We start from the raw sequence: 13,107 nt of genomic DNA on the forward strand, positions 1-13,107 counted from the left end.
TTTCATTATATTTAAGGTATTTATAATTAAATATAATTTAATAAAGTATTTTGATGTCCATTTTGTGGGCAATTACTTTATGTTATGTGGTCTAAGTTTACAACATATATTTTAGATCATACGGGCACTGAATTATACTAATTTAATTCATTTGATTACTTGAAGAATTTATATAAATTTGACATATACTAGTTTCAATCTCCAAGGAGAGATGTGGGATGAGTCAGCATATAACATGGCACTTTTTAAATTTGTTAGTTCATGAGTTATTTTGATAAATATCGTTCGGATCAATATTGAGTAGAACATAACATACCTTGGGAAACACTGGTTTCATATGATATTTGAATAATTTAGAAGCAGAAAAAAATTCATATTTAGAAAAATTTCCTATTTTATTCTTTGTAAAATTTATGTATCTATTCACACAAAAATATGTCATAGAAACATTTAAAATAAATCAGCATTTAGTTGGGTTAACACCAAACCAAAAAAAAAAAAAAAAAAGAAATGCAGTGAAATTATACCACAAAATTTATATATTACATTACACTTCATGAATAATTTCATGATCTGTAATATGAGGTTTCCAATGTCATCTAGTTGGGGGAAAAACAGATTGAAAAACAGTCCAGCTTAGCTTCCTCAGCCTAAAATTATTTAAAATTTCATTAGCCACAAAAAATGTACACTGCCAGGGAGGTTGGGAAATACAGAAGAACACACAGCTACTAAGTGTGGTTCAAAAACCTCTGGTATAACTATTTTTTACAGAAAAGAATAAAAGACTACAAATTGGGTTCAGTGTATATGGCTCGGGAGATGGGTGCACCAAAATCTCACAAATCCCTGCTAAAGAACTTACTCATATAAACAAACACCCCCTGTTCCCCAAAGACCTATGGAAATAAAAAATTAGTAATAATACTATCTCAAAATGTTACTGAAATAATACTTAAAATGAAAAAGATCTGGGTGCAGTGGATGACACCTATATTCCCGGCAATTTGGGATACCAAAAAGGGAGGACTGCTTGAGGCCAGAGTTTGAGAACAGCCTAGGCAACATAGCAAAAATCTGCCTTTACAAAATATTTAAAAAACAAAAAATTAGCCAAGAGTGATGGTTCATGCCTGTAGTCCCAGCTACTCAGAAGACTGTGGTGGAAAGATCGCTTGAACTCTGAAGCTCAAGGCTGCAGTGATCACTCCACTGCCCTCTATGCCACCCACACCACTGTCCAAACTGGGTAACAAAGGAATATCCTGGCTCAAAAATAACAGAGCCTAAAAAAGTAATAATATATAAAAAAGAAAAAGACACTCAGAGAATAAGTCTTCTAAATACATGAGATGTAGTCACAGTATGCGGAGAGGGGAAGACTATACTTTCTGATGACTAGTACATGATGCCAATTAAATCACAATCAATCTGTTGTTATTTCCACTGGTCAGTTCACTAACCCATCTGCTAAAAACTCATGTCAATCTAAGCTTTTTAAATCATTTTGCAATTTTTTTAATCAAAAATATGATCTTGCAAGAGATATCCATTCGCAGCAATATTTATATATGTGCACATGTACATAAGGTATATAATGATATTGGCTTAAATAATATATATGAATATGTGATACATATATGTGTGCATAGATATAATTATGGATGATTTCAACTAATGTCATTTATAATGTAAACAAGTATTCTATTACATTATAACATTTGCCCTGCTAATTATTGTGTGAAGTTAATAAAGCACATTTCCCTTCAGTTTTTTCCAGTACATCTTTGGAAATTAAGGAGATGGTATACTTGCTCAAAAGGACTGGTTTTAGAAAAATAACACTCTGGCCAATATAGATAGTGGTCAGATGGTACCCACTTCCTGGATTAACAGGGCATAAATAAAGAGATTGACACACTCACTCCCAGAAAACTTTCTAGCAAGAATGAAAGAATAAGCTAGTCTTGTTCAAGTTGCACATAATATAAAGACTTTATTGATGTGCAATGGTATGATTTTACTTAATGTACAAAGATGATTTTAGCTCCAAAGTCAGGATATAGTGAATGAGAACATTCATGAACCAAAAATCTATCCCTGCTGAGTTATTCTGTGAGAAATGCAATGCAGACAATCTATTCTTTCCTTTATTATTCTATATCTAAAGAGGGGAGACTTCTTCTATATTTCAAAACAATGCATAACTTTAGGATCACTTGAAAGTGAAAAGGATAATATCAAAAAAAGAAGGATTTTGTATAAAATCATAATTTATTGAAGCACCTTTGATTAGCTGCCAAATCACTACATCATAGAGTTTTAACTTCTAATTGACTACAAATGAATATGAAAGTAATGACAGTAAGCCAGAGGAAAAATACCATCACAATAAAATATTTTTCATCATGCACATAAACATGCATCCAATAATGAGAAATTAAACTGTATTGCTAATATACATCACATAGTATATATCCACTGTATATAATAAGTAGTATAACTATATTTCACAGTACGTTCTTGAGTGGTTCCCATTTCCAAAGGATTAAGATAGGAATGTGCGTTACATTCATTTTTTTCTCAGTCCATTTCATGTATTTAAGGGTACAATATTGATTAGAAAATCCTCTGGGAAATACTTCTGTCTTATGAGACTGCAGGAGTAATTCTTGCTTATGTCTTTTCTGTGTACAGAAAGAAAAAGCAAAAAGAAAGCTCTCAAGGAACAAACAAATTATGGATAACTTCTAGAGTCACTATATTCTGTTAGATTAACAATCAACCCCCAAAAAGAGAAAGTGTTTGTGTCTGCCTTCACCAGAGCCTGAAAAAGGAAGGAAAAAAAAAAACCAATCTGCACATGTTCCCAGCCTTTACTGTGACTAAAGTGCTAGCATCTTTCACTGAAGTCAGTAATGTTTGCAATATACTTCACCACAATGCGTTCATGAAGAGAGAAGTAACGATCACCACTACTCAAACTTTTTGAGACTCAATCTTTTTACACGCTGACATATTGAGAACTTAAAGACCTTTGTGTTTGTGTGTGTGTGTCGGGAGGGGAGGAGTATTCCTACCACTAATATTTAGTATTAGAAATGCAAATAGAAAATTTTAAAATATACATTTATTAATTTGTTAAAATAGCCCTAATAAACCCGTTACATGGAGCCACAAACAGCATATAATCTTCTTAAAGCTACGTTTTCAAAAAAATAAAACGTAATACATCATTTACGTTTTGCAAGTCCTTTAACTTTCTCGCTTAATAGAAGATGTTGGATTCTTACATCTGCTTCTGCACTGAATCGTTTTGATATCTCAGGTAACATTATACTTCATGTAGCCTGTTGAAAACTAAATCCTACATTAAAAAAAAATACAAGAATAAATGTGAGTGACATCTTAGGTGTATTAGGAAAACAGTTTGGGCTTGGTAGACTCCCTGAAAGGGTCAAATTTAATAAATGTTTTACTAGAAAATAAAGTTGATATTTTAGCTGGCTCAGGGATTCTTGGAAAAAAGAAAACATTTTATATCATAGAAAATTAAAATTTAGCAGTATATTCCAAAGCATGGGTTTGAGGAAAAATGAGAATAGTAATCCAATTCTGCTTATATATCATGTCATCGTTTGCTTTTTCGGTAGTGTTTCCTGAATAGATATTTGTGAAAAAAATAAATAAAGGTGCAATTTCTTTGAAATCTTACTGTGTGCAAGTTACGCTGCTAAATATTTTACATTATCTACCTAATTTAAATCTTACAAGAGCTTCCTGACATAGTATAATTATTATCTTTAAATTCGACATGGGGCAATTATCACACAGCCTAGTTAACATTCTCATGGTAAAAGAGTAAGTGCTATAGCTATGATTTGCCTCTGATCTGTCTGAATGCAGATAATGAAATTCATCATCTCTGTGTCATAGTTCCTCATCCCTACACTTGTCAAGAAATATACACAAACTTAGTAGTTAGTAAGAATATATACAAACATATATATATATATATATATATATATATATATATTTACTGATAAAGCTAATGAATGTCCCAAATGAAATGTGCATGTGTCTTCAGTTTCCAGTATCTCCATCATCAGGTAGTTTACATTATCTTTTGCTGGGTATACTCTTAATAAATTTATCTGTGCACAATATCAAAGCAGCATATTGAAAGAGAAACACATCAGGTCATATGTTCAGATCATAAATTCTGATGCAAAAATCTAAATAAAACTTTTGAGGAAGAAAATATGCCTTGCAAAAAAGTAAATGGCAAAATATCAAGTCTTGTGAATGTGGAAGACTCACAGCATTAAAGGAATTGGAAGAGTTTTATTTTATAAGCTGTTATCAATATATAGGCATTTATTTTATAATTGCTATTTTAACTAATCTAGTTGTATAATTTGTTGGCATCACTGTTTCATACGTACTAAGAAAAGAAAGAAAAGAGTCAAATAAAAAATTGAAAAAAGTCAAATAAAAAAACTAAATCTTGAGTAATAATATCTGTATTTCCTCAATAACTTGTAACCTGAAAAGTAGTTTATGTTTTGTAAAAATGTTGATCTGTAATTCATAATTTCAAAAGTGAGAAAATATACTCTAGAACTTGAAAGAGTGACTTGGATGGATTAAGTGATATTTAGTGGAAAATACAGTTCACAAATTCCACCAGTGCAACATATCATAGTGGAATCCTGCTGACTCTTTTCTGTGTAGAATACGGTAAAATAACCTAATAAAAGTATGCATAGCAGTAAGGGAAGGAAATATTTCAAGAAACATGACAAACAGTCTGGGTTTAAAGTAGTTGTCAGGCCCAAACACATTCAAATTCATAATTGTAGAACAGTATTTTGGCAAAATTAAAGAAAGTTAGACATATTCCCTGAAAAATGTTAAGAACTTTGTAATAAAAATCAAACACAGTATGTAACAGACACAAATGAAAATCAGACACCATATTATGGCTTTGTTATGTTCATAAGTTTCAACAACAGTATTCAGAAACCAATAATGCTAAATTGATAGTTATTGATATAAAGCATACATCGATCTTAGGTTAATGTTTACATGGAGGCTTTGCTGATACAAATCAAAAAACTTGCGTAAATACTTATGTGCTTTGCTTCAGCTTTCTCTTTTGTGTATGTAATATTTATATTTCTTTAAGTACAACTATGATTATAAACAATAGCTGACAACTACTAAATTTTTTTTTATTAAAAAACATGCCTTGAGTTTAGTTCTTGCCACTCCTGCTACTGTTCAGGAATATTCCATCTTTATGTATTGCTCTCTGGAATGATAATGGATAATTATAAAGATTGCATCATTAAATAAGAAGTACTGAGAATTATTTATAAAATAATAAGCTGCATCAAACAACCTGTAGTATATATCTGTTATTATAAATAATATCATGTGCTAAAAGAAAAATTGTATGTACACTGTGTATAAACACTAATAAAGTAATAGTTTAGTGTGTATATATTTTTCTCTAAATCTTTAGAATATATGTATACATAGTTATATGGGAAAAATTGATGACTTTTTATTCCCTAGGAACATATATATTATATGATTAAATATGACTTAAACTCAATAAACATATTTTTTTACAAATCAATAAACTTTTTTTGTGATTCTCAATGGATGTAAGACCCAGGCTTGACCTTGCAGGAGCTCACAATTGAAAAAGTTAATTATGCTTAGAAAATTATTTTTGTATTTAAATAAATTACCTTTCTCTTTACAAATGTTTTTAGAATGTAAACACTGTAAGCCACAATAGTTTGACTTTCTAAACTATCAAGATTTTAAAATTACTGCTGTCTTTTAAAGAGCACATACTATCACTGAATAATGCAAGATATAATTATATTGAATAAATCTGACTGTGTAAACCAATACAACAGGACAAAAGAGCTATATAGGCGAGGATCAGAAAAGGAAGGATTACAAGAGCTCAGGGCTGGCCACACTGGAATGGGGAGAAGCAGAGAAAACAAAGAGAACAGGCGTTCACAAGTATGCAGAAGTTCCCTAGGCTCAAGCTTTGGTTAAGCTACACAGGTTCTGAACTAGCCTCCTGCAGCCATTAGCCATGGATTTTGAAAGTGGTGGAAGATGGGCTGGGTGTGGTGGCTCAAGCCTGTAATCCCAGCTTTTTGGGAGGCCAAGGCGGGCAGACCATGAGGTCAGGAGATCGAGGCCATCCTGGCTAACATGGTGAAACTCTGTCTCTACTAAAAATATAAAAATTTTGCCGAGTGTGGTGGCACATGCTTGTAGTCCCAAATACTTGGGAGGCTGACACAGAATAATCGCTTAAACCTGGAAGGCAGAGGTTGCAGTGAGCTGAGATCGTGCCACTACACTCCAGCCTGGTGACGGCGTGACTTCAACTCATCCAAAAAAAAAAAAAAAAAAAAAAAGTTGGGGGAGATGAATTTGAATTTCTGAGATACCACACATTCAGATTTATAGTGTGAAAAAGAAACATTAAATTAAGATTTTAACATTAAATTAAGATTTAAACATTAAGATTTTTCAAAGACCTTTAAATAATTTGTTTTAAGGTATAGAAATAGACCTCTCAAATTGACAATATTAAAACTAATATGTAAGATCTCTACTTAGAATTATTTTAGCAAAAATTAGTTTCAGAAAATATATATAATACATATTCTACAAAATCGAGGACATTTGATCTTTTTCTTCCTAAAAATCTTCATATAAACTAAACTCCTGCAAATAATGAAATTAAACTTTTCCTAGTGAACTCTAAAAAAAAATAGTAAAATAAATTTGATTCTTCAAAACGTGCTTCTATTCCTTAATAACACCTGCATTAAGTGGGGAAGGTATCCAATATAATCTATATATCAACAGTTTATCTCCCTATTTATAATTGTTGTAAACCGTGAAACACTTATTGAATTATTTTAAAGAAGCCACTAAATTGCTGCTCAGGAAGAATGAAGTATAATGTCTTCATAATAAAACAAAGTGGTGTGGGTATACAGTAACAGTTCTGTATGGTTTGCTTTATTAACATTATACAACTTCACAAATGGGTCTCCTGCTACAGATATGAGAGGCACTGATTTTTTGTCGTAAAGGTTTATGATAAATATATTTTGAACATATAAATGTGTTTTTATTCCTAAGGTCTGGGAATTGGGAACATGTTCTATGTTTTTTATGAAGATGGAATCAAAGTGATACAACCCATAGAATGTGAATTTCAGAGGCACATTAAACCTAGTGAAAAGCTCCTTGGATTTCAGGCAAGTATCTAAATGTTTCCTTTGAAGTTTCATGCAGTAATTTTGTTAAATAGAATTATATTTTGGAAGTATAACAAAACCTATACACATATGAGACTTGCGTTGGAAGAAAATTATGAAACCCATGATATTCAGTATTATTCTTTGCAGGTTTTGTATCTGAGGAGGAAAATAATAGATTATGTATTCTTAAGTATTTGTTTGTAATTAAAATGAAGGTAAGAAAAGTGAAATGCTAGGGACGAACACAACCTGCAATAGCTTTGCCTGCTCTCCAATTTAGAACACCTCCTGTATTTGTAGGTAATGTAATGCTTACTTTAAGAAAAAAAAAAACAAAAAAAAAACCTGTAAATAATCTGGTGGGAAGTTGGTGTATATTATATGCATTATAAATGTAAAACCACTTTTATTCTTTATCTCATTCTTCTAGTGGTTTTAATTGAATGGACAATTCAGATGAATAAGGGAAAATATCAATTTTTTTCAACTCCTCATTTCAGCCTATCAGTAGGTGGTGTTGCTGTCATATACTAATATATGGAGACAATAATTTATAGCTTAAATCTATGCCTTGGAATGCAAAGAAGAAAAAAAAAATTATTAGAGAAGATAAGATAGGTCAGTTTACTCCTAGATTTTCTGTAGGACAAAGAAATGTAATGTCCTATCATTTAAAGCTATTTCAGCCATAGGCTAAATGATTAAGTAACATTCTTACCATTTTGGTTAGGTTATAACTTAATTATATGTACAGAAAGTCTTGAATTGCACATGCAAATTTATTTTATTTGTATTTTATTTTTTTAAGCGGCGTCTTGCTTTGTCACCCAGGCTGGAGTGCAATAGCACGATCTCGGCTCACTGCAACCTCCACCTCCTGGGTTAAGCAATTCTCCTGCCTTAGCCTTTCTCATAGCTGGGATTATGGGCACGTGCCACCACACCTGGCTAATTTTGTCCTTTTAATAGAGATGGGGTTTCACCATATTGGCCAGGCTGATCTCAAACTCCTGACCTCATGATCCATCCTCCTTGGCCTCCCAAAGTGCTGGAATTACACTGTGCCTGAATCTATTTTCTTGTATGATTTTACATTATTAATACTAAGTCAGTCTTTGAGTAAGTTGCGTTCATTTGCATATATGTGTGTAATACATAAGTACATGAATAAAAACAAATGACTGCTGATAAAATAAATAAGTTAAGCCACACCTTTATTTTTACAAAAACATTCTGAATGAGAAATATAGACTAACATGCAGATATAGGTAGTGTCGTGTCAAATATAAATATTGTTATTTAGATCAGAGCAAAATAATTTTACAGGAGATTGTATCTCTCTGATTTCTACAGGACTAGCAGTTTTGCAGCTAATGACACACGTCTCGGTTATATCACAGAATTCGAAACTTCAATTACTAATACTAATAAGATAGGCTGTGAAATCCATACTCTTCGTCACAAAACTATCACTTCAAGAATCTGATTTGCAAATTTAGAGACAAAGAATGTTTTTCCTGCACCACATGTGTGCTATTTCAGGGTATCAGTAAATGCTTCATTACTGCGTGACTTAAGTCTTAAAGAGCATGCTTTTCCAGAACATTTCTTGACAGCTCTGGGTGAGTTAATTTAATCCCTTGGGATCTCAAGTTGAAAAAACAAGCAAAAATTTGATGTGACAGTTTTGCAACATGTCAGGGCCACAAAGATATGAGCATTATTTACCTGAATTTATCTCTTTTAAAGCTTTATAATACTCAGATGTTCTTCTAAAACAACTAAAGAAAAATAACGTAAATTTGTACGTATTTATTTCTCTATGCATACACATATTATCTCTCTATATATCCAAATAAGTATGTATATTTATTTCTCTCTCTATGTATTCATATATGTATACATACATACAGAGAGGACATAGAGATGTAGGACAAAGCAATGTGATGTATACAGCTCTCTGCATGTTTATGTATTTATGTATACATACATAGAGAAATATACATAATATATTAATACAGAGAAAAATTGCATATACAAACTGTGTATAATTTTCTGATAAAAATTAATTATTAAAAAGAAAATAGTAATCAAATATCAATGGTGATAACTTTAACTTATTTTCTTCAACCAATCAACCCTTATCCACAAGCATACACCAACAGCGACAAAGCAGGGATAATTAGTTACTAACAACTAATCTGCTACCTCAGATTTCTAATGTCACAGCCCCTGGAAATCTATAGTCATCTTACATGTGAGATAAATACTATTCTAAAATGTGAAGTTATTCTATAAACATATACTTCAAAATCAAAATACATGCAAGGATAGAAAGTTTGCATTCCTATGCTATATTAAAATGTTTATAAAGGTTTCTGTACTTTTATGGAAGAGCAATGAAAAGAGTAAAAAGAAAAGCATGCTTGCATTTTTAAGAATGGAGAAAACTATCAAATAGTGTTTTGGTTTTAAAAACATTTATGACACTTTTACTGCATTGGATGTTGAAATTAAAATACAGCTCAAAATGTAAGCTGACCAACATTTTGTAAAGCACCAATAATAATATAAAGAAAGGGAATTGCTATAACTAAATTCTGCTTATTATTTTTAAATACAGAATATATGGACAATCACTCATGACATAAAAGAAAGATAATTCTTATGTAATAATTATATGCCACATTTATGAAAAAGACTAGAGTAGATTTAACTCATTTTATATTACTCTTGTCATTTTTCATTCTTTAATGTAAAATAAGTTAAATAATTGGAATATATATACACAAATACTGTCATGTATACACAAGTACACAGCAATAGTATTATGAAAAGCACATTGATCATCTTCTGCTTTGAGAATAAGTGTTGAACTAAATAATTTTTACATAAAGTTAATATTTTCTACATTTAAAAACAAGACAGATGGCAATTTCAGAGTGTGGAAGCTATTTGGTGTCTCATTCTCTTAAGAATTTTGTAGGGACACAGATGAACCTGGAAACCATCCTTCTCAGCAAACTGACACAAGAACAGAAAATCAAACACTGCACGTTCTCACACATAGATGGGTGTCGAACAATGAGAACACATGGACACAAGGAGGGGAACATCACACACTGAGATCTGTGAGGGGGAATTAGGAGAGGGACAGTGGGGGGTGGGAAGTTGGGGAGGGATAACATTGGGAGAAATGCCAGATATAGGTGATGGGGAGGAAGGTAGCAAACCACATGGCCTTGTATGTACCTATGCAACAATCCTGCATGTTCTTCACATGTACTCCAAAACCTAAAACGCAATAAAATATATATATTACAAATATATATATATATTTCTAATTATAAAGTAATTTCAGGAGAAATTTGTTGAATATTGTGCAATAAGAAAATATTTCTCTAGAGAAATAGAATCATGAGGCTCTCCATTTCTATCTTTATCTGTCCCTACCTCTACTGCTACCACTATGTCTACCGCTACATTTCTCTCTCTCTGTCTCTCTCTGGTTTGATCTCTATCACTGTCTCTATCTCTATTTTTTCTCTATGTCTCTCCTATATAGAGAGTTTTATTTTAAGGAATTGGCTCACACAATTGCAGGTGGGATATATCAAGTCCAAAATGTGTAGGGTGAGCCAGCCAGCAGAAAATTCAGATAAGAGTTGATGTTGTAGTCTTAAGTCCAAAATCTACTGGTCAGGTCATCAGTCTGGAAACCTACACAGGAGTTGATGTTGTAGTCTTGAATCTTAAAATCATAGAGCAGGCTGGAAACGCAAGCAGGATTTCTATATTGAAGTATTAAGGTAGAATTTCTTCTTTTTGAGAAAACCTTAGTCTTAAGTTTTTAAACTGATTAAATGAGGCCCATAAACAGTATGGAGGGTAATCTATTTACTTAAAGTCAACTAATTATAAATGGTAATCACCTCCACAAGCATCTTCGCGGCAATATCTAGACTAGTGTTTGGCCAAACAACTGGGCACCATAGTCTAGCCATGCTGACATATAAATTAATCATCACATCTTCCTATCTCTTATAGTCAAGGATTAAGTTTGATTACTGTTTGTATTCTCAGCATGCTCGGTATAAGTCCTACATATGACAGGCCAAGAAACATTTGCTAAATGAATTTCACAAAAATTCTATTTCTTTGAGCCTTAATTATTCATTGTTTTATGCATTCTCTAAGTTTAAAGATGTATACATCTAATTCTCTTTTCATCTTAATATTTCTCCTTAATTTACAATCGCCACAAAACAATGTTCTTCTTTCAATGTGTTTGTGAAAAATGTTTCATAAAGTAATTTATCATTGAATTGTTTCAGAGTGACTATAACCCGATGGGTCTGTTAATTCAGGAAGACATGAAAAGTTCCTGTGCAAATGCGCTGTATATGAGTTTTTCTTACAGAAAAAAAAGTTAATGTAGTTGATTTTAGAAGATAGATTTCTTGAATACCAGTGGTGGAAATGTGTCTTTTGGAATTATTTTTCCCATGAAAAGGGATTAAATGTGAATATGATATTTTTTAAATTCATGGTTGACATTAAGGGAGAGTAGCTGTGTACTTCCCAATATAACTCATTGATCAATAAAGTTTAGATAAGACCTGATATATTTAGAACGTAGAATCAAATCTCTCAGAAAATAGCATTTGCTTGCTGTAAATAAAAACTCAATTTTGGTGCAATGTCAGATTATATTAGATTTCAGCTTTTGATAGTGAGTTGGTGAGGGTATATACAACAAACGTTTAGTTATTTTTTCATATTTTTTCCATCTTGTTATGTAGCTTTACTAGATATGATTATTTGTATATTTATCCTAGTTGTACACACGATTTCATCTTGACACCTAGGGTATGAACTTCAAGCAAATAAAATTATATTTCAGACTTAGGGATTCAGAGCTCAAACTGAAAAGGATTTTGGAATAATGCTAAAATTACAGGCTCAAAAACAAGCTTTCCCAAGATTACAAACTTTGTTACTCTTCCGTTTTTCTTCTACTGTTCCATCCTTTTCTATCACTCTTTTATTCTTTGATAGTTTTTCATTCAGTCACCTTCTTTGTTTGTTATAGATCTAGCTCTTCACATATACCAAGGTGTTACTTAGTATTTAATGAATACTAAAATAACATGTGGTTAAAGAGAACCACATGTCTTATTATGCATATGCCTTATATTGCAGAACCTGAAAGATCTACTGATTTTTTGTTGTTGTTTTGTTTTGTTGAGACAGGGTCTCACTCTTTGGCCAAGGTTGGAGGGTAGTGGTGCATTCATAGCTCACTGCAGGCTCAAGTTCCTGGGTACAAGCGATCCTCCTGTCTCAGCCTCATGGGTAGCTGAAATTACAAGTGCAAGCCACTGCATTTGATTAACTTTAAAAAAAAAATTTGTAGAGATGGGGCATCACAAGGTTGCCCAGGCTGCTTTCTAATTCCTGGACTCAAGAGAATCTCCTGACTTAACCTCTGAAAACTCTGGGATTACAGCCATGAGCCACCTCATCCAGCCTATTCCTGTTTTTAATGCTAACTTAAATGATACTGAACTGTAGAACTGAACTCACTATACTTTATACAGGGAGTTTGTTGTAAGTCTCATCTAAAATGTCTGTTACCCAGGTTTGGAGTTTCCACATACCAAAATTATTTTACCTTTATAAAATACTGTTAGTAGTCTGTTAGAAAAGAATTCTTCATAGGAACAGGTTGTTTGTAATGTCCAGAATACTTGCATTTCAAGAAATTGAAACTGAGATTAGAAATTGGGAACGTCAG

General features: G+C 32.1%; 1 protein-coding gene across 4 annotated transcripts in view; it reads left to right on the plus strand.

Annotated features, from left to right (window-relative positions):
* Nucleotides 1-13,107, plus strand: part of FSTL5 (follistatin like 5) — an 826,955-nt gene that overhangs the window by 699,206 nt on the left and 114,642 nt on the right. For all 4 annotated transcript variants that reach the window (XM_017525990.2, XM_017525989.2, XM_017525991.2 and 1 more), the window contains one exon: nucleotides 7,189-7,307. In XM_017525990.2, coding sequence (XP_017381479.1) covers nucleotides 7,189-7,307 — 119 coding nt within the window. The remainder of the gene's footprint in view (nucleotides 1-7,188; nucleotides 7,308-13,107) is intronic.

Source organism: Cebus imitator, unplaced genomic scaffold, assembly GCF_001604975.1.
Source record: "Cebus imitator isolate Cc_AM_T3 unplaced genomic scaffold, Cebus_imitator-1.0 Scaffold40, whole genome shotgun sequence".
Classification (NCBI taxonomy): domain Eukaryota; kingdom Metazoa; phylum Chordata; class Mammalia; order Primates; family Cebidae; genus Cebus; species Cebus imitator.